The 22,492-nt window shown below is 40.5% G+C and overlaps 1 protein-coding gene across 3 annotated transcripts in view; it reads right to left on the bottom strand.

Annotated features, from left to right (window-relative positions):
- cacna2d2a (calcium channel, voltage-dependent, alpha 2/delta subunit 2a) overlaps window positions 1-22,492 on the bottom strand; it is a 553,278-nt gene that overhangs the window by 131,885 nt on the left and 398,901 nt on the right. For all 3 annotated transcript variants that reach the window (XM_061874585.1, XM_061874586.1, XM_061874587.1), the window contains 2 exons: window positions 22,307-22,438; window positions 22,122-22,179 (listed from right to left, as the gene is read on the bottom strand). In XM_061874585.1, coding sequence (XP_061730569.1) covers window positions 22,122-22,179; window positions 22,307-22,438 — 190 coding nt within the window. The remainder of the gene's footprint in view (window positions 1-22,121; window positions 22,180-22,306; window positions 22,439-22,492) is intronic.

Below are 22,492 nucleotides of genomic sequence, written 5' to 3'. Positions count from 1 at the left end.
TATTTCATCATTGATGTATAAACTATCAGACTGAGTGGTCGGTAGTAGTGAGTTTCAGTAGGCCTTTAATTTGTAGGAAAGATGACGGAACGATGCCGGATCTATTTTTGGGTCAGGTTGAAGCAATAAGAGGGGGCTGGCTGTTATAAAACATTGTATCGTCGGTTAAACTATTCTAATAGTTCATCCTTTTTCATGCAATTTATGTACCTTTATTTGTCACTTAATTTATACAAACTGTAGATACAGTATATAACTGATATTGTATATTGTTATGTCCCACACAATACTGATATTGGATCCTTGAGTATTTGCCTATAGGATATTAATCCAATAAATGATCTACACGGATCATGGTACATACTTGTGTTATTTTGTAATGTGGGATGTTAGATAAAGGTTTGATGAAGTGAAATAAGTCAGAGAACAATGTTAGGGCAAAAGCATATTAGAAAATATCCAGTTACAAACATGCCTGCATCATTCAATTTACCTGCATCATGCGCTTAATGAAGCCTGTTTGGCAACCACAAACAGGTGTGCTTAGGTTGGCAATGGGGAACAGGTGAGGGAAATGGTGCTCAGGCCAGAGTGGCATAACCAGATAGGAAGTGAACAGAAATAAGAGCACTGGGCAGGAAATAAATACAGAAAATAAGGACACGACAAGATGATAATAAAAATACAATTTCGTCCATCTATATTTGACTTTCAAAAAATGCCCGCGAAGTCATTTATCATTTGTAATCCAACCATCATTTTGAGAAAAAGTACTATTTCAATTGCACAAAACAGCAGGCACTAAAAAAAAAGAATTACGTAAACGTGTGTCTGTATTTGTTAGGCTAACTCAAAGAGGATACATGTGACGATGGTGTCTTCTGATAGTCAACAATTTGACTCAGAGGAGTCTGACTCGATTATCAACCTTGGACTCGGACAATAAACTCTCTGTTAGAGGGAGGTAAGTTGGGTACAGTACCTGATGAGCCCCCTGCACGTCCTACAGGTGTTGGGAGGACGTTCCTATAGATAGGGGATGTGGGAGTTATCGGGACGGGCCAGGAATTGCGCATGGCGCAAGTCTGGCAAAGGTAATGATCCTTCAGCAGGTTCACACACAAACGTTTTGTTACGACTTTTACTTCCTCTATTTAAAGTTAAGTTAAAGTACCACTGATAGTCACATACACACCAGGTGTTGTGCATGTGCTTGAGCCCATGCCCTTTTTTGCCTCGTCTTAAAAAGTGCCCTCTGCCTGTGTGTTTTTTTTTTTTTTTGCTTTAAACAACATTAATACATTCCTGTCAGGGATGTAAAAAAAACAAAACAAAACAAAAAAAGCAGTGGTACAAAAACTCCACATTTTCTTGTAATACCGGGTTGTTTGAGCCTGCCGCTTCCGCCATAGAGAGAGGGTGAGTGAGTAAGTGAGAAGAGACGTGACAGTGGAGCAACTTGAAGCTGTGAGTTATGGTCTAGTCGCCGTCCACTTATTCAGAATCTAATATGGGTAATATTTCAGAAAACCGCTGTATTATTCTATTATTCAATGTGTCAGCTTCTGTTTTTGCCGGACGTCGGAGCACGGCACATCAATTGAGCACGGCACATCAATTCCGCACAGAGCAGAGCGGATCGTGCGGGACAGGGAGTAGTGTACAAAATAAAAAAATAAAACACCGGGTTAATTTTCAATATAAAATGTACTGTACTTACGGCGGATCACATTTCTCTCACAGTAGAGGTTTAGATATAAAGTTTATTGTGACTTTGCTATTACTGTGTGGGTTAACAAAATAATAATAATAATAATAATGATAATAATGATAATAATAACAAGAATAAGAATAAGAATGATAATGATGATAATAATAATAATAATAATTATTATTATTATTATTAATGCATGGCTAAAACCGAATACTAGCACCAGAATTCAAGAAAGACCACAGACCTCATAAAGTGTCACACCTGAGAGAGAGGCAGAGACCTTAGAAGCAACACCTGAGAGAGAGGAGGAGGAGAGTGTAGAAGCAACACCTGAGAGAAAAGAGGCTTTAGATGCAACTCCTGACACAGAGGAAGCCATATAAATCCCGGTAAATGTTGGGGAGGAAGAATCCACAGGAAGGGAGGCAGATGGTACTACTGCAGAGGAAGCCATAGATGAGGGGGAAGTTGAAGGACCTACAAGTGATGTAGGAGTAGAGGTCTTATCAAATATTGCACTGTTGGATGCTGTAGTGAAGACCCTCACTGATCTAACAGTCCAAGGGCCTCCAGATACTGCTGCTGGTGATGCAAGAATGTACCTTAATGCCATCGACTTTGAGTTCTTACTGTGCCTTGCAATAGCCACACCAGTTTTTGATGTCACTGCACTTGCCTCTGATGCACTCCAGAACCAGAGTATTGACCTGTCCACGGCATATAGTGGTGTTGGGGGAGTGATGGATACCTTGTCCAATCTGAGAACAGAAGAACAGTTTTCCAAACTGTTCAAGAATGCCACAGAAAAGGCAGAGGCTTCTGAAATCAGCATTACCAGTCCCCCTAGGACAAAAGGCAGAGGAAGGTTCCTGCAGCAAAGTATAAACACAGTTCTACTGCAGCCACAGAGAGCCACTCCCTCAAATCAGTGGAAGAGTACTACAGAGTGAAGATGTACTATCCATTCATTGATGTTCTTTCTCAGGAACTACATAGGAGATTTAAGGGAGATGGGAAGACACAGTCCTTCAAAGTACTCAGTGCACTCCAAAGTTTGACGAAGGCCAGCAACTGGGTAGGTAAAGATGGCATGGGTCCTGACTCTACTGAAGCTGTTCACACGCTTTGCGAATTCTACGGAGGAGAAGAAGAGAAGCTGAAGACAGAGCTCAGAGTTTTCTATGCATCATTCCATGACACTCTCACACTGAAGGGGATCTTAAGAACACTAAGAGACAACAGTGGACATGACATCTTTCCAGCACTGGAAGAAATGATGAAAACATATACCACGATTCCAGTGTCCACTGCCACAGTAGAGAGGTCTTTTTCTAGACTGAAACTGGTCAAAAACTCATCAGAAGCCTATGCACAGAAGAGAGGCTGTCTGATCTCCTTCTCCTCTCCATTGAAAAAGACGTAGTCATAAATCACAATGATGTGTTCAACATCTACAGGGACATGGCCCCAAGAAGGTTGCTGCTTTAAGGCCCCCAGGTTTGGCTACTGATTGTGCACTGATTTCATAGCATTTCATGGAAGCCCTGAATTTACATTGAGGAGCATATTTGGGTATGGATGGCCTCCATCCTACAGCCCTCTTCTGGCCCCTGGTCCATATTTTTGGCCCTGTATTGCATTTCAGTTGTTTAGTCTGAGCATTAAGTGAGAAAGACAGTAAGTCACAACTTGATGGTGTTTTCATCAAGTTAGGGGAAGAAGGACAGATTTTCACATTGAAGTTGTTTCCATTAGGGTATTTATTTTTGTATTTTTTTTTTCAAAATTCATGTTGCACTGGTCAATGTTCAATATTAAAGTGCTTATCTTTAACAATAAATAGCCTAATAATAAACCGGTGTTTTGTTGCTTTTCATGTCTTCCAAGCCTATGATAATGTGAATTAACTCATTATGACAGTAATTTGTTGACACAAAAGAAATGGCAATCACTTTTACCTACAAAGCAGCTAAGTAGTTAGCTTCCTATTAGCAAATTTAATTTGACATTAATTTCCATATTGTGTAAAGGACCAAAAAAAAAGTTCCTGCCCTTTTCTGACTTTGAGCCCCTGCCCCTCTATAATCATGTGCACGTCCCTGGTGTTGTGAAATTACCCTCTGCATTTGACCCATCCCCTTGTTCCATCTCCTGGGAGATGAGGGGAGCAGTGAGCAGCAGCGGTGGCCGCGCTCAGGAATCATTTTGGTGATTTAACCCCCAATTCTAACCCTTGATGCTGAGTGCCAAGCAGGGAGGTAATGGGTCCACTAAGCAGGATTTAGTTAAGTTTGATGTCTTCTCACTGGCAGGTCAGTCGCCAATTTATTACCGTAAAATCTACAGACATACTTTTTTTACAGTATGTTTTTATTTGAGGTTGAAAGAGTTGCAAATGAGATGTATTTTGTTCTCTTCAATGAAAGACTATATTCCTTTTGTAAGTTTATTTTAGTAAATGTTACTGTTGCGGCTAGATAAACATCAATGTGATGTTCCTGACATCTAGTGACTAGTCAGTGTATAGCAGTACAAAGCATCACGATCGGTTGAGGTGGTCTCTTAAAAAACAACATACATTTGACTGATGGTGGACTATGGGCAAAACCTAACACATCAGGTTTGACTATAAAAATCCTCAGTGGAAGACAGCCCTATAGTACCATAGTCGTGGAACATATTGCAACATGGTGCTACCATAGCGACAAAAGCTTTCCAGGTTGCTCAGCACAATATGGTTAAATGGGACAATAAGTTGACACACTGCTTTTTACACTTGTATGATTTTATCAAAACCAAGCCTTGAACAATGAACATGAAAAACATTTTCATGCATGAACAATATTCATTATTTTATCAGTGATAGCAGTATGTGTATTTTGATCGGTTGTTTCAGTATTTTGGTACACATCAACTGTGATGGACAGTAAATATTTATACCGTTGCTCCTCCACTCGATAAACAAATACAGTCAAAGCTATCATTAACGGCGATTAACAATATATGCAGGTTTTGCAGGCATGAAGAACTCACACGTTAAAGATGGAGGCATTGGATTAGTAAACACAAGGGATGAGACTTGAGTAATGGCGAGAGTAAAGAACTGCTCCTTGGTGATTGGTTAAAAGTTTGACAACAAATGAGGGAATGTGCTTGTTGGCACGGGATAATAGGATAATGATATGATAATGTAATAATGATACATGTACGTGTATGAGGGCGTAAGTGTACTACACACGGCAAAAACTGAAATCTAAGTAAGATTAAATATCTCAAATAAGGGTTATATTTGCTTATTTTCTGTCTGATAAGATAATTCTTCTAACTAAGCAGATTTTATGTTAGAGTCTTTTATTTGTTTCAAGGGTTTGATCCTAAATGATCTCAGTAAGATATTACAGCTTTCTGACCTATATTGGGTAAAACATGCATTAAAACTAGAATATAAAGTAACAAGGATAGAACTTCTTTTTTAAGTAAGAATTTGTTATTTCAAGCATGAAAAAAAAAATCATGACTTTGACACAATTGTGTCTCATTAAAACAGATGACAGCCAAATGGACTTTGCTGTTTTATTTTCAATGAAACAATAGAAAATACGTAGTCTTATAGTAGTGCACTTGTTATAAATGAGAATATACTTATTTTAAGGTATTATTGGGTTAATTGAGGTTAGCTAATTTTTTTACTTGTTTTGGAAAGTCTTGACAAGACAAATTTTCTTGTTCTATCGGCAGATAATTTTGGCGTAGTTCAAATAAAATACCGCAAATATTTGTATTTTTTTCTTGTTTTTGAACACTGACTTTTCGCAGTGCATACGGCACCGCCCGACATATGTGGACGTCCATAGTAGGTTTACCATAAACCGCAACAAAGTTTCATTGTTAAATACTGAATACATTGTAGAAGAAAATCATTTATACAAGAAAACAATTCATATCGCAGGATATGTATCCTAAAAAGAGTAAGTAAACAATGAAGTAATAGCAACAACTGAATGTCCATCTATCAACATCATGCATCATTGCACAAATGTTGTTATTAATAGCAGTGATACAGATTAAGCAAAAAAGATAAGAAAAAGGATGTAGTATCAATGGCCGCGTTTTACAAGCTTTATATCACAACATTTCTCTGCAGGGGACATATTTGTTGCACCTATAGACAGGTTTGACTGTACAGGGCAGCACACCATTCGGTGAATTATAGTGCCAAGGAGATGCCAGAGCTTGAGAAACATCAGTAGAAGCATTTAAGTCTCACCTTAAAACTCATTTGTATACTCAAGCCTTTAAATAGACTCCCCTTTTTAGACCAGTTGATCTGCCGTTTCTTTTCTTTTTCTTCTATGTCCCACTCTCCCTTGTGAGGGGGTCCGGTCCGATCCGGTGGCCATGTACTGCTTGCCTGTGTATCGGCTGGGGACATCTCTGCGCTGCTGATCCGCCTCCGCTTGGGATGGTTTCCTGCTGGCCGAGCTGTGAACGGGACTCTCGCTGCTGTGTTGAATCCGCTTTGGACTGGACTCTCGCGACTGTGTTGGATCCATTGTGGATTGAACTTTCACAGTATCATGTTAGACCCGCTCGACATCCATTGCTTTCCTCCTCTCCAAGGTTCTCATAGTCATCATTGTCACCGACGTCCCACTGGGTCATTATTGTCACCGATGTCCCACTGGGTGTGAGTTTTCCTTGCCCTTATGTGGCCCTACCGAGGATGTCGTGGTGGTTTGTGCAGCCCTTTGAGACACTAGTGATTTAGGGCTATATAAGTAAACATTGATTGATTGAATGATCCTAAAGTGTCCTGTTTGACCTTCCCCATAAACTATGTAAACAAAGGCAAGTGGATAATATAAAAGAGATCTGCCGCTATTGTTCAGTAGAGCAGAAACATGTTCTGTTTGAAGCAGGGGCGGTTCTAGGCATGCTTATATGAGGGGGCAGTTAGAAATGTGAAGGGGGCATCATGTGTACACATCATGCTCCAGCACCTTTTTTTCTGTGCTTATAGTAACGATGATTTCTTCATTGAAATGGGTCTTTAGCTATGTGTCCAACCCCAACCTGGACTAGTGGATTGCACTTTGTCAGGCCTCTACCTTCAGACCTGTCCAACTTGGGTGTCCCACCTGAAGACTAAGCTCCTGCTGGTATAGCTCTTACGGTCACTGAGGCACGCAAACCCCCTGACCACAATAAGGTGGCAATCCCTCATGGGGGGAAACATTAACAGCGTTGCCATATTTCCGACAGAGGAAACAGAAGCAGGCGTCTCGCACCACAGAATACTCTAGCCATGGTCGTGTGTGGTACCAGGCAGGATTGAATGATCTTAATGTTGTACCAAATGCACGCTTTGGGTAGCCACCCAGTATTGGCTGAGATGGTGCGTTGCCATTTAAGTCACTGGGTAGCTGAGCAGGCTGCTTTGGGGGAGCGCTTGTTGGGGGGACGGAGGGAGCTGGTGCAGGAGAACCAGTGCTTGCTGGTGCTAAAGGTGCAGTATTGCTAGCTGCTGTCCCTGATGTAGTAGCAGTAGCATCATTGCTACTACTACATGCAGGAGCAGGACTAGACTTTTTAAATGCTCTGAAAAATGGATGCATTACGGAGCATTAACTTTCCCTTTGTGAGCTGCTGGAAGCTGGAGCAGAAAATAAGTAAGCTTGAACAACAACAGAAAAAACCCGCTGTGATTTCATGAAGAAAAACAACAACAGTACAGGCCTACAGCCTGAGGCCGGGCTTTACGTAGGGGTCTGTCAGACACAGGTCACTTGTCTTCAGTTTTCTCACATGCAGTGGACGTGGGCACTCATCTGGGCACAAAATTCATTCACTCCAAAGTATGTGTGTTGCCCACTTGCTTGTAAATTGATGAAAACGGCTGTGTTTTTGTTTTTAGGTGTCTTGGTCATATCAAATGAAACTTATGATTTGTTTATTACAAAATGTAGATTGAAACATTAAAGGTTGACTATGTAGAATTACAAGAAAAACAACAGAAAAATAATTCCAGCAGTCGATTGCCAGACCGTTGCTAAGTAAAACGGGCCGTTGCTAGGGACTCCGCTCTGAACAGAGGACAGCAGAGGAGGACTGCTAAACAGGATATATACCTCATGTTTCATTTTTACCGTCATTAATAGCATCATAAATGACTTGTAACTTGTTACAGGGACAGTGGAGGCTCTCTGCCTTCCAAACCACTGCTGCTCAGAGCCTCCGCTGTCACTGCTCTCTTCAGGTTGTAAAAAAAAAAAAAAAAGGAACTCCGTAGCACCGAAAGTCCGTGACGATAAACGTGTTTATGACAGATAAGACTAGACAAATACACCCATTCTAACAAGTATATGATAAATGTAGACAACTTTTCCTTTTCTTTTACTTTCATACTGCAACAGTGATTGGATGTTTACTGGGGGCTGAGGGGTGTGTGCAGGTGTGTGTGTGCTGCGCAGCCTGTGGAATGTTGAATACACGCACAGCGGAGGGAGGGATGAGAGGGAAGCAGACACTACTATATCGTGTGTGTCCCTTTTTTGGCGGATTTTTCAGCTAGTGCAGATAATTTTGTCAACTTGTAATGTAGTAATTTTGTGAGTTTATTAAAATTTGCTTTCTCAAATTTTGATTTGAGGGGGCAAGACATTTATTTAAGGGGGCTCAGCCCCCTTCTGCCCCTGCGTAGAGCCGGCCATGGTTTGAAGTAGGGTTGTACTTTTTGAAACCGATAATTTTGAAACAGATACAGATCATTTCCGATATTACATTTTAAAGCATTTATCGGCCGATAATATCAGCAGTCCGATATCATCGGACATCTCTAGTTAAAATGTAATAATCACTTATTTTTTTGTTGTTTGGAAACTTTACATTAGTTTATGATGATTGATTGGGTACCGATCCAATCCTAAATAGTTATGGGATCATACATTGGTCATATTTAAACTCCTCATGTGTCCAGGGAGCCCTGCGATGAGGTGGCAACTTGTCCAGGGTGTACCCCGCCTTCCGCCCGATTGTAGCTGAGATAGGCGCCAGCGCCCCCCGCGACCCCAAAAGGGAATAAGCGGTAGAAAATGGATGGGGATGGATGTGTCCAGGGACGTATTTCCTGAGTTTATAAACATAATATATATATATTTTTTTAAAAAGGAGAACAAATATTTTGTGATATCAACTTCATACTACATTGATACTACATATTATATATATATATACATATATATATATATATATATATATATATATATATATATATATATACATATATATATACATATTTATATATGTATATACATATATATATATATATATATATATATATATATATATATATATATATATATATATATATATATATATATATATATATATGGGCTTCACGGTGGCAGAGGGGTTAGTGCGCCTGCCGCACAATACGAAGGTCCTGCAGTCCTGGGTTCAAATCCAGGCTCGGGATCTTTCTGTGTGGAGTTTGCATGTTCTCCCCGTGAATGCGTGGGTTCCCTCCGGGTACTCCGGCTTCCTCCCAACTCCAAAGACATGCACCTGGGGATAGGTTGATTGGCAACACTAAATTGGCCCTAGTGTGTGAATGTGAGTGTGAGTGTTGTCTGTCTATCTGTGTTGGCCCTGTGATGAGGTGGCGACTTGTCCAGGGTGTACCCCGCCTTCCGCCCGATTGTAGCTGAGATAGGCGCCAGCGCCCCCCGTGACCCCGAAAGGGAATAAGCGGTAGAAAATGGATGGATGGATGGATATATATATATATATATATATATATATATATATATATATATATATATATATATATATATATATATATATTCAAAAATAAAAAGAAATCTGTAAAAAAAAAATGAAAAAAATGGGTTGGAGTGCAAATAGAAATAATTGGCAATATGGCGGACATGAGGTCAGGAAAATGTCCATCAACTATAATCACAGCATCGTTCACATGTTTTCAAGCCTTTATCTTGTAGATTGTCACTGAAACTAGAAAATAAAACAGGTTTTCAATTATTTCACCTTTTTTTGTTAAGTACATAACTCCACATGTGTTCATTCATAGTTTTGATGCCTTCAGTGACAATCTACAATATAAATAGTCATGAAAATAAAGAAAACGCATTAAATGAAAGGGGTTTCCAAACTTTTGTATATATATATATATATATATATATATATATATATATATATATATATATATATATATATATACACACTCATTAGGGGTGTGGGAAAAATCGATTTGAATACGAATCGAACCCGTTGTGCGATTCAGAATTGATTCTCTTTTTATTTTAAATCAAATTTTTTAATATGATTTTTTTTTTATCAATCCAACAAATCACTAGACAGCAATACCATAACAATTCAATCCAATTCCAAAACCAAACTTGACCCAGCAACACTCAGAACTGCAATAAACAGAGCAATTGAGAAGACACAAACACAACACAGACCAAACCAAAAGTAGTGAAACAAAAATTATTATCAACAACAGTATCAATATTAGTTATAATTTCAGTATTACAGTGACTAAAAATCCCTCATTGACATTATCATTACACATTTATAAAAATAAATAAAAAGAACAATAGTGTCACAGTGGCTTACACTTGCATCGCATCTCATAAACTTCACAACACACTGTGTCCAATATTTTCACAAAGATAAAATAAGTCATATTTTTGGTTCGTTTAATTAGTTAAAACAAATTTACATTATTGCAATCAGTTGATAAAACATTGTTCTTTACAATTATAAAATCTTTTTAAAATAAAATATACTAGTCCGCTTGCATGGCAACAGACTGGGGTAGATCCTGCTGAAATCCTATGTATTGAATGAATACAGAATCGTTTTGAATCGTAAGAATATCGTTTTTTAATCGAGAATCGAATCGAAAATTTTTTTATATATTATCAAATTGTGACCCCAAGAATCGTGGGACACCCAAAGATTCATAGCCCTAATAAATATATATATATATACATATATGTATATATATATATACATATACATATACATATACATATACATACATATATATATATATATATATATATATATATATATATATATATATATATATATATATATATATATATATATATATATATATATATATATATATATATATATATATATATATATATATATATACACACACACATACAGCCATATATCCAAACCATCCATATATATATATATATATATAGACCAAAAATGGGTTGGAGTGCAAATAGAAATAATTGTCAATATGGCCGACATGAGGTCAGGAAAATGTCGATCAACTATAATCACAGCATCGTTCACATGTTGCTAAGCAACAAGCCCCAGCTGCTTCCAAGGCTTTGAGTGAACTACCACACCGAAAACAAGTAAAGGTTGACAACGACAACAAGGAGCACACAAAAACGCACTTCCTCCTCATCTAACCTTGTCAGCAACGCTGCCTCCTCCTCTCACTTCCAGTCGTGTTTCCTGTCCTGTCGTCAAAACCAGGTGTCGCAGCGTCATTGTTGTGCTGACATGTCGCACACAACAGCCTCCTTTTTTTTACATGTCTGCTGACATCGTTCTTTGCGTTCTGCATGGGTAACATTCCTACCATCAATGCTCTCATGCTGCTGACTTGGTAAATGGTAATTGGTAAATTAGTTGTACTTGTATAGCGCTTTTCTACCCCTTCTAAGGAGCCCAAAGCGCTTTGACAGTACTTCCACATTCACCCATTCACACACTGATGGTGGGAGCTGCCATGCAAGGCGCTCACCAGGACCCATCAGGAGCAAGGGTGAAGTGTCTTGCCCAAGGACACAACGAACGTGACTAGGATGGTAGAAGGTGGGGATTGAACCAGTAACCCTCAGATTGTTGGCACAGCCACTCTACCAACTTCGCCACGCCGTCCCAACCTCACAAAACATCACATTAGTCCGATCATTTGAACAGTTGCTAAATATGAACTTTAAGAACTATCTGAGACGTTATTAGTGTAGACTCGTTTTAAGAGGGAGCGAGAAAAAACCCCAAAATCTAAAATGGAGTTAAGTTGAAGGCCTACTAAAACCCACTACTACCGACCACGCAGTCTAATAGTTTATATATTAATGATGAAATATTAACATTGCAACACATGTCAATACGGCCCTTTTAGTTTACTAAATTTCAATTTTAAACTTCCCGCTGAGTGTCCTGTTAAAAACGTCGCGGAATGCTGACGTGTACGCGTGACGTCACGGACTGTTAGGAAATATTATCGCTGCGCACACACACAGCTAAAAGTCGTCCGCTTTAACCGCATAATTACACAGTATTTTGGACATCTGTGTTGCTGAATCTTTTGCAATTTGTTCAATTAATATTGGAGAAGTCAAAGTAGAAAGATGGAGTTGGGAAGCTTTAGTCTTTAGCCACACAAACACACGGTGATTCCTTGTTTAAAATTCCCGGAGGTGAAACTTTACTATGGATCAGAGCAGTCAAGCGAACATGGATCCCAACCACTTGTCAACCTACAGTTTTCGGTGAGAAAATTGTGGTAAAAAGTCGCCACTTACCGGGGATCAGCTGAGCTTGTGCCGTCCGTACAGCTGCTGTCGACTTCCATCATACACTGGCCTTAAGACACCCGTGGATACACCCTTCCGACTATCAGGTACTATTAAACTCACTAAAACACTAGCAACACAATAGAAAGATAAGGGATTTCCTAGAATTATCATAGTAAATGTGTCTAAAAACATCTGAATCCGTCCTAATGTAATCGCGTTTTTTTGTTGTTTTTTTGTTTATTTTTCTAGTCCGTCGCTATCAATATCCTCAAACACGAATCTTTCATCCTCGCTCAAATTAATGGGGAAATTGTCGTTTTCTTGGTCCGATAAGTGTTGTGATTTTGGACTCTTCCGTTCCTTAGTTTGACCACTTCCTGTTTATCTGGTCTCCATGGTTTCACATTGGTTCCACCTGCCCTTGTTTCGACGCACACCTGTTTTTTCATTGATTGCCTTAGTATTTAGTCCTGCCTGCTACCTCAGTTCCTTCTGGTTGGTTTGTTTGCTACTTGCAACACGCACGCTGGTTCTTCTTTTTGTAATCACTATTGCTAAGTCTCGCCTTAGCTTCGCGTGCGCACTGCACGTCTATTCCTGTACTCTGCTCTAGTTGCTAATTACTAGCCTAGCTCTCCGTGCGTTCGGCACGCTTTTCTTTATATTTTGTACCAGTGTTATTTTATGTTTTGTATTAAATCTCATTTTACCTGCAACTCCTGCCTGTCTTGGTCCTCTTGCATCCCTGGGGTGACAACGCGCATCCACCATGCGTCGCCATCGTGTCAGAAACCAACCAGCACAACGCCGCCTCGCAGTGGACCACCAAGAGTCTTCCCTTCGCCAAGCCGCCAAGACTTTTTCCCCGGACAGCAGCGCGCAGACAACAGCCCAGTACTTTTCCCTGAGGTTTGGAAGTTTTGTTTTTTCTCCATATTCCAACCACTCGTCCGACTGGGCTGTAAGGCCAGGGCATACCTCCGGCCCACCGGTCCATCACGGTGACGTCATTTCGTCAACGCCCCCTGGTGACGTAATGCCTTCCACCATTGATATTTTCACCGAAGATTTTTTTATTGTGGACGATATATCTCAGCCATTTTCTAAAGACTTGGACAGTGATAATACTTTCACACATTATCAGGACATTTATATTGATTCTAGTCACCCTCAGTATGTTGTTAAATGTCAAGATCAGCCTCCCATTACTTTGGCCCCACCCCCTATGGTTCAAGCCCCGCCCACATCTCAGCCTATTTCACGTCCTACCCCCACGTCACCTGATTTTGAAACTGACCTTGAAAAATATAGTCCTGCCTGGATGGACGAGTGGTACAGGAGAGTTTTGATTGAACTGGAGCTGGAGGAGAAATTTCTTGCTGCTCAGAACAATCCTATCCTCGTACAGACTAACGGGGTGGAGTCTACCCTCCTCCTGACCTCCCACCACCCACCCTTAGGGTCAATCGCTGACCATAAGGAGGTCGTCTGGAATCCGCCTCTTGGGGGAGGGCCTGGTACTAGCAGCTGTGTTGCGAAGGTAGCACAGCTGCAACCCACTCAGCCGAAACGACCAGCTAGACTTCCTCCACCTGTGCGTAGTCCAAGAGCTAGTCCGACTCGTAGACTGAGTCGTAGTCCAAGCCCTTGTTCAACTCATACTCCTAGTCGTAGTCCAAGCCCCTGTTCAAGTCATACTCCTAGTTGTAGTTCAAGTCCTAGTCTCAGTCCTAGCCCTCGTCGTAGTTCTAGTCAGACTCGTGGACTGAGTCGTAGTCCGAGTCCTAGTCCTAAGCTGGTTCACAAACCAGTCCCTGACCCCGATCTGGATCAGACTCCAGTTTCTAATTTTTGGTTGGATACCACTCCAGTTTCTGACTCTGTGTTGGTTCACACACCAGCATCTGACCCCGGTCTGGATCTCACTCCAGCACCCGACCTCTGGCTGGAGCTCACACCAACACCAGCTCCTCGGCTGAAGCCAACACCAGCTCCTCGGCTGAAGCCAACACCAGCTCCTCGGCTGAAGCCAACACCAGCTCCTCTGCCGGCCTCTGCTCCTGCTCCTGCTCCTCTGCCGGCCTCTGCTCCTGCTCCTCTGCCGGCCTCTGCACCTGCTCCTCTGCCGGCCTCTGCACCTGCTCCTCTGCCGGCCTCTGCACCTGCTCCTCTGCCGGCATCCACATCAGCATCGGTGCCTGCTTCGGCTGCAGCCGCCGCACCTTCGTCTGCTGCTGCCAAGCCTCCTCCACGTCTGCCATGGGTGTGGCCGTACCCCGGGCGTCCGCCTCAGCAGGCATCCTCCACGTCGGCCAAAGATGTGGCCTCTACGAGGTCACCCGCCAAAACTTATGCGGCAGCGGCGTTCCACCCGCCGCCGCCACCTGATGTGTCCTCGGTGGATTCGGGGACACAGGACCTGGCGACCCTCCACCATGTCCTCCCTCCGCCCTCCCGTCACTTTTGGACTGTCTGGTTGTGGGGGGGTTCCTTTGTTTTGTTTGGGACATCTGGGATCTGTCTTTGAAGGGGGGGTACTGTTGTGATTTTGGACTCTTCCGTTCCTTAGTTTGACCACTTCCTGTTTATCTGGTCTCCATGGTTTCACATTGGTTCCACCTGCCCTTGTTTCGACGCACACCTGTTTTTTCATTGATTGCCTTAGTATTTAGTCCTGCCTGCTACCTCAGTTCCTTCTGGTTGGTTTGTTTGCTACTTGCAACACGCACGCTGGTTCTTCTTTTTGTAATCACTATTGCTAAGTCTCGCCTTAGCTTCGCGTGCGCACTGCACGTCTATTCCTGTACTCTGCTCTAGTTGCTAATTATTAGCCTAGCTCTCCGTGCGTTCGGCACGCTTTTCTTTATATTTTGTACCAGTGTTATTTTATGTTTTGTATTAAATCTCATCTTACCTGCAACTCCTGCCTGTCTTGGTCCTCTTGCATCCCTGGGGTGACAACGCGCATCCACCATGCGTCGCCATCGTGTCAATAAGCTCTTTTTGTTGGAGGCTCCAATTAAAAACAATGTGAGGAAACTTCAACGGGTGACGTCATCATCTGCGACTTCCGGTAAAGGCAAGGCTTTTCTGTTAGCGACCAAAAGTTGTGAACTTTATCGTGGATGTTCTCTACTAAATCCTTTCAGCAAAAATATGGCAATATCGCGAAATGATCAAGTATGACACATAATGTGGACCTGCTATCCCCGTTTAAATAAGAAAATGTCATTTCAGTAGGCCTGTAAGTTAATTTGTGGTAAGAAAAGACTTCACTCTTCACTTGAATTCTTACTTTTATGCTTCTTCCTACTCCTTTTCAGGCTTGTAATGAGAAATTGGAATGATGTGATGTACCATATTGTTTGAAATAAATGAAAACCATGGACATAACCATATTTTCATAAATACAGTATTTTCAACGCACCTGTGAATACCTTCACATTTTGACCAATATAGTCTTTTAAGGACCTAAAGCTAGAAAACGTAATTAAACATCATTTAGTTGCAAAATCTAAAGCAAAAACACAAGTCAAAGATCCTTAAATATAAGCGGATCATTCTGCTGTTTTTGAATAACCTACAGCAAAAACACTAGTCAAAGTTCCTCTATATGACAAGATCACTCTAGGGCAAAAATGCTTGTTAAAAATCCTCTACATGAGAGGATTACTCTGCTGTTTTTAAGAAACTAAAGCAAAATGCTAAAGATCCTCTCAATGCCATTGTTCACTCTGCTTTTTTTTCAGAACAGCAAAAAGCCTTGTTAAAGCTCCTCAATGTGAAATTGTTCACTCTGCTGTTTTTAAGAAACTACAGAAAAATGCTAGTTGAAGATCCTGTCAATGCCATTGTTTACTCTGTTGTTTTTAAGAACCAAAAGCAAAAATGCTGGTCAAAGATATTTAATGTGACCTGATTACTGATTAAGGGTTAAAAAAAAGGCTTGTCAAAGATCCTCTATACACCATTGTTCACACTGCTGTTTTTAAGAACCTACAGCAAAAATGCTGGTCAAAGATCCTTAATGTGACTTGATTACTCTGCCGTTTTTACGGCAAAATGCCAATGAAATATTCTTTATATGATAAAATCACTCTGCTGTTTTAAGGGTGAAAAAGCTTGTCAAAGATAATCTCATAATCAATCAATCAATGTTTACTTATATAGCCCTAAATCACTAGTGTCTCAAAGGGCTGCACAAACCACCACGACATCCTCGGTACATAAGAGGATCAATGTAGTTTTTTTAAAAACCTACAGCAGAAATTCTCTATTTGTCAGGATTATTATGACGTTTTTTAAGACCCCCGTAGCCAAAACGCTTGTCAAAGATCCTCTACCCGGTACCGCTGCTGCCCACTGCTGCCCTCACCTTCCAGGAGGTGAACAAGGGGATGGGTCAAATGCAGAGGACAAATTTCGCTACACCTAGTGTGTGTGTGACAATCATTGGTACTTTAACTTTGATATGCCATTTTTCACCCTGATGTTTTTAAGAACCTACAGCAAAAATGCTAGTCAAAGATCCTTAATGTGACTTGATTACTCTGCTGTTTTTAGGGCAAAATACCAGTCAAATATTCTTTATATGATAGGATCACTCTGCTGTTTTAAGGGTGAAAAGTCTTGTCAAAGATCCTCTACATAAGAGGATCACTCTGTTGTTTTTTGAAAACCTACAGAAAAACACCAGTAAAAAAATTCTGTATTTGTCACGATTATTATGTTTTTTAAGACCCACGTAGTAAAAACGCTCATCAAAGATCCTCTATATGCCATTTTTCGCACTGCAGTTTTTAAGAACCTACAGCAAAATGCTGGTCAAAGATCCTTAATGTGACTTGATTAATCTGTTGTTTTTAGGGCAAAATGCCAGTCAAATATTCTTTATATGATAGGATCACTCTGCTGTTATAAGGGTGAAAAAGCTTGTCAAAGATCCTCTACGTAGGAGGATCACTTTGTTGTTTTTTAAAAACCTACAGCAAAACACCAGTAAAAAATTCTGTATTTGTCACGATTATGATGTTTTTTAAGACCCACGTAGTAAAAACGCTCATCAAAGATCCTCTATATGCCATTGTTCACTCTGCAGTTTTTCAGAACACTTCTGTAAAGTGTGTGAATTATATTTATATAGCGCTTTTCTCTAGTGACTCAAAGCGCTATTACATAGAGAAACCCAATATCTCAGTTACATTTAAACCATTGTGGGTGGCACTGGGAGATGGTGGGTAAAGTGTCTTGCCCAAAGACACAGCGGCAGTGATGGCAGGATGGCGGAAGCGGAGATCGAACCTGGAACCCTCAAGTTGCTGGCACGGCCACTCTACCAACGGCAAAAACCCGTGTCAAAGATGCTCTATACGACAGGGTCTTGTTGTTGTTTTTAAGAACCTAACGCAAACCTAATTAGACGTCAACTTCCTGTTTGTCAGCACAGCATCACCTGACCTCAAATAGTCACTGAAGCGAGGCAGAGATAGGAAAGGAGGTCAGGTGTGATCACCATTGCTGTCACGGCCATGTCTGCTTCACTCCGACCTGTAACCAGGCAACAGGCGCGGCCGCCACAAAGCTGATGTGACGGAGTCAGATGGATTGAGCAAGGAAATGGTGGACAGGAAGCGTGGACGCCGCTCGGTCTGTAAGGACCACTGCAACAGTTAAGGCAGTCATTCCAGATAATGAAACACATATTTGCTATCTTGTACACGTAGTGGCAGACAACCTTTTCAACTTGACCTTCTAAAATGTACAAACCCCGTTTCCATATGAGTTGGGAAATTGTGTTACATGTAAATATAAACGGAATACAATGATTTGCAAATCCTTTTCAACCCATATTCAATTGAATGCACTACAAAAGACAAGATATTTGATGTTCAAACTCATAAACTTAATTTTTTTTTTGCAAATAATGATTAACTTAGAATTTCATGGCTGCAACACGTGCCAAAGTAGATGGGAAAGGGCATGTTCACCACTGTGTTACATCACCTTTTCTTTTAACAACACTCAATAAACGTTTGGGAATTGAGGAAACTATTTGTTGAAGCTTTGAAAGTGGAATTCTTTCCCAATCTTGTTTTATGTAGAGCTTCAGTCGTTCAACAGTCCGGGGTCTCCGCTGTCATATTTTACGCTTCATAATGTGCCACACAATTTCGATGGGAGACAGGTCTGGACTGCAGGCGGGCCAGGAAATCACCCACACTCTTTTATTTACGAAGCCATGCTGTTGTAACACTTGTCTTGCTGAAATAAGCAGGGGCGTCCATGATAACGTTGCTTGGATGACAACATACGTTGCTCCAAAACCTCTATGGACCATTCAGCATTAATGGTGCCTTCACAGATGTGTAAGTTACCCATGCCTTGGGCACTAATACACCCTCATACCATCACAATCCGAATGGTTATTTTCCTATTTGTTCTGGAGGACACCACGTCCTCTGTTTCCAAATATAATTGGAAAGGTGGACTCGTTAGACCACAGAACACCTTTCCAATTTGCATCAGTCCATCTTAGGTGAGCTCGGGCCCAGCCAAGCCGGATACGTTTCAGGATATTGTTGATAAATGGGTTTGGCTTTGCATAGTAGAGTTTTAACTTGCACTTACAGATGTAGCGACCAACTGTAGTTACTGACAGTGGTATTATGAAGTGTTCCTGAGCCCATGTGGTGATATCCTTTACACACTAATGTCGGTTTTCAAATGCAGTACACCCTGAGGGATCAAAAATCCGTAATATCATCGCTTACGTGCAGTGATTTCTCCAGATTCTCTGAACTTTTTGATAATTTTACGGACCGTATATGGTAAAATCCCTAAATTCCTTGCAACAGCTCGTTGAAAAATGTTGTTCTAAAACTGTTCGACAATTTGCTTACAACGTGGTGACCCTAACCCTATCCTTGTTTGGGAATTACTCAGCATTTCATGGAAGCTGCTTTTGTACCCAATCATGGCACCCAACTGTTCCCCATTAGCCTGCACACCTGTGGGATGTTCCATGTAAGTGTTTGATGAGCATTCCTCAACTTTATCAGTATTTATTGCCACCTTTCCCAACTTCTTTGTCACGTGTTGCTGGCATCAAATTCTAAAGTTAACGATTATTTGCAAAAAAAAATGTTTATCAGTTTGAACATCAAATATGTTTTCTTTGTAGTATATTCAACTGAATATGGGTGGAAAATGATTTGCAAATCATTGTATTCCGTTTATATTTACATCTAACACAATTTCCCAACTCATATGGAAACGGGGTTTGTATTTAAATTTGTGTAATTATAAATTTCAAATCGTACTTGGATGTCTTTTATAACATCCACAAAGTTCAGTGAGCAGGTTGTGTTCATGTGTGACCGTGTGTTGACATTTTGTGTTGGTTGCATTTTTCTTGCGCCATGAGTAGGGCAGATTGTTTGGATTGGGTCATATAAGTAAAGCTGTGCTGAATTTGGTTATTTGGATAAGTACAATTCATGGTGATTGACCTGATTTACTCACATTGTCAACAAACCAGTGGCATATTTGCAACAATTACATTGTGAAATACTTATATATTATATTGGAAACATTCAGTGAGGCAGATTCTTAATTAATCTAATGACAACTTGCGGGCCATACTGAAGACCCTGCATACCAAACTTGGCCCGGGACTATGGGTTTTGGACACCCATGTTCCAAAACCTTCAAGTCAGCTAAGGACCTCGTTTGGAAGTCATCCCTCCCGTTCAACAAAACTGCAGCACGTTGCAGTATAAATACACTGTTATTAAACCCAAACGATGAGATTTTTCATACAGCTCAAAGTGCTATAACAAAACACAAGTAGCAAAATCAACAATTTATAGGTCAATATGATAAAAATTTGCAAAATTTAGCCTGGTAGCATACACGTAAGATGGCACCAAGTAACAAAATCCTAAATTCATAAGTGCATGCTAAAATTGGCACGCTAACACTTTACAAACTAACTGCATAGCTGAAATGATTCAAATTCATGATTTTGAGGGCAATACCATTCAAAAATATCCAATGTTAACCTTGGAGCAGTTGGCATACATGCAAAATGGCACCAACTAACTAAATCCATATTTTTTTTGGTTTATACCAAATAAATGAGCTAAAATGCTAACATTAAATGTTTACTTACTAACATGAAATGTTTAGCCAACCAGTAGTACATCAGCAAATACCAACAACAATGATTATTACAATATTAGTTAAAAATATTGCCCCAATACTAGAATAAAATGTTAGCATCTCTGTCCTCCTTCAAAACCGCACTAAAAGAACACCTCCAGGCAACTTCAACCCTAAACTAACAACCTCTCCCATCCACATCCCACCTCCCCGGATTGTAATTAATCAAACGTAAATAATCAAATGTATATACCTGTTCTTATGCTTTCTGAACTCACTATGTTCTCTGCTCGCTGTGCATATCCTACGGAGTCAGACCAACACTGTTTCAATGTCCATTTCTCAGATGATGAAATTGTCGATGACTGAAGTGCTGATACCAATCAAACCAAACCCAACCCCATCCCTCCACATCCCACCCACCGGATTGTAAATAATGTAAATAATTCAATGTATATACTCTGATGATTAACTTGTGTGATGACTGTATTATGCTAATAGTGTATATTTGTACCATGAATTGATTTACGTGGACCCCGACTTAAACAAGTTGAAAAACGGGTGTTACCATTAAGTGGTCAATTGTAGGGAAAATGTACTCTACTGTGCAATCTACTAATAAAACTTTCAATCAATCAATCAGCATGCTAACGCAAGAACTGTTAGAATACATGCAACAGGGTGGCAAGTAAAAAAATGTATCATTTATACCAGTAGTTCTTAACCTGGGTTCGATCGAACCCTAGTGGTTCGGTGAGTCGTCCGCCACAGAGGTCAAGACACACCCGACTCATCGTGTAAATAAAAACTTTTCCCTATCGGTGTATTATGGATACCCCAAACAATGTTCCCTCCAATTTTCCATATGCATTAGCAAACTCAAGAACTCATTAAGCATTCAGTGGAGCACATGTGAGCAACATCCGATGTGCACATACACTGTGGTCACAGCAGCAATACACCTGTCCCAAACCTGACTAAATAACAAGTTCAATGTTTTTTTATAATAATCAAAAGACAGCAGTCATTTCCATGAGATTATTTTCTAATACAAGTGTTTTGGCTTACCTGCAATGACAATAACAAAAAATGTTGTTTTTCATGAGCTGTGTACTAGTATTGTATGGAAAACGAAGAAAAGGAACAGACTTTGCTGAGAAAATGACTTGAGAGTGGCACTTGCCAAGGTGAAGCCACACATATCTAAACAGGTCTCTCAAAAGGCAACAGCAGAAGCCACACTGATTTGCAAGTGTCTCGTTTTTTTGTGAGTTCATGTACTGTGTTGGTTTTGTTCTTTGAACAAGGTGATGTTCATGCACGCTTCATTTTGTGCACCAGTAAAAAAAAAAAAAACATAAAACTTTGTCTTGAATTTGAAAAACAAACAAACGTTTTTTCTTTCACTAAAGAAGGGTTCGGTAAATGCGCAAATGAAACCGGTGGCGTTCGATAGCTCCAATAAGGTTAAGAACCACTGATTTATACCCATTGAACGAGCTAAAATGCTAGCATAAAAATGTTTGCATTTCAACATAACATGAGAAAAGTTAGGCAAAACAGCAAGTGATGAAATCCATATTTTTTCAAAAATGCTAGTAGAAATGCTTTTATTGTTTTTAACAAATGAAATGACTTCGGGTATGAAATCCGATAAAGACGCCACTTACCAGGGTCGTCGGCGGACATCGTAGAGGTCGATCTTGTTGGGTGCTCTCCATGGAGTGGCTGCCAAGAAAATATAGGTGAGGATATTTCACATCAGATTACATCAAAGTCATCATTTCATTCGAGTTCCACTTCTAGTTGTGATAAGACGTTTGTGTGCGGCTCAATTTAGATGTAATCTTCCTACCTGGATAGTAGCGAGTGACGCCTGTAGCGCTGCCAAACACCTGCCAGCGCAGGGAACTGTCCTCTCGACGGTTCTCCATGAACACTCGCTCCAACGCCTGCGTCCAGTTCAGCTCGTTCAGAATGACGGGAGCTTAACACACAACAGGAAAATATTACACTCATAACACAACACTACTGTCTAATA

This window comes from Nerophis ophidion, linkage group LG16 (genome assembly GCF_033978795.1).
Source record: "Nerophis ophidion isolate RoL-2023_Sa linkage group LG16, RoL_Noph_v1.0, whole genome shotgun sequence".
NCBI lineage: Eukaryota > Metazoa > Chordata > Actinopteri > Syngnathiformes > Syngnathidae > Nerophis > Nerophis ophidion.
The sequence above is the reverse complement of the archived record's forward strand: the minus strand, read 5'-3'. Positions and strand labels throughout refer to the sequence as shown.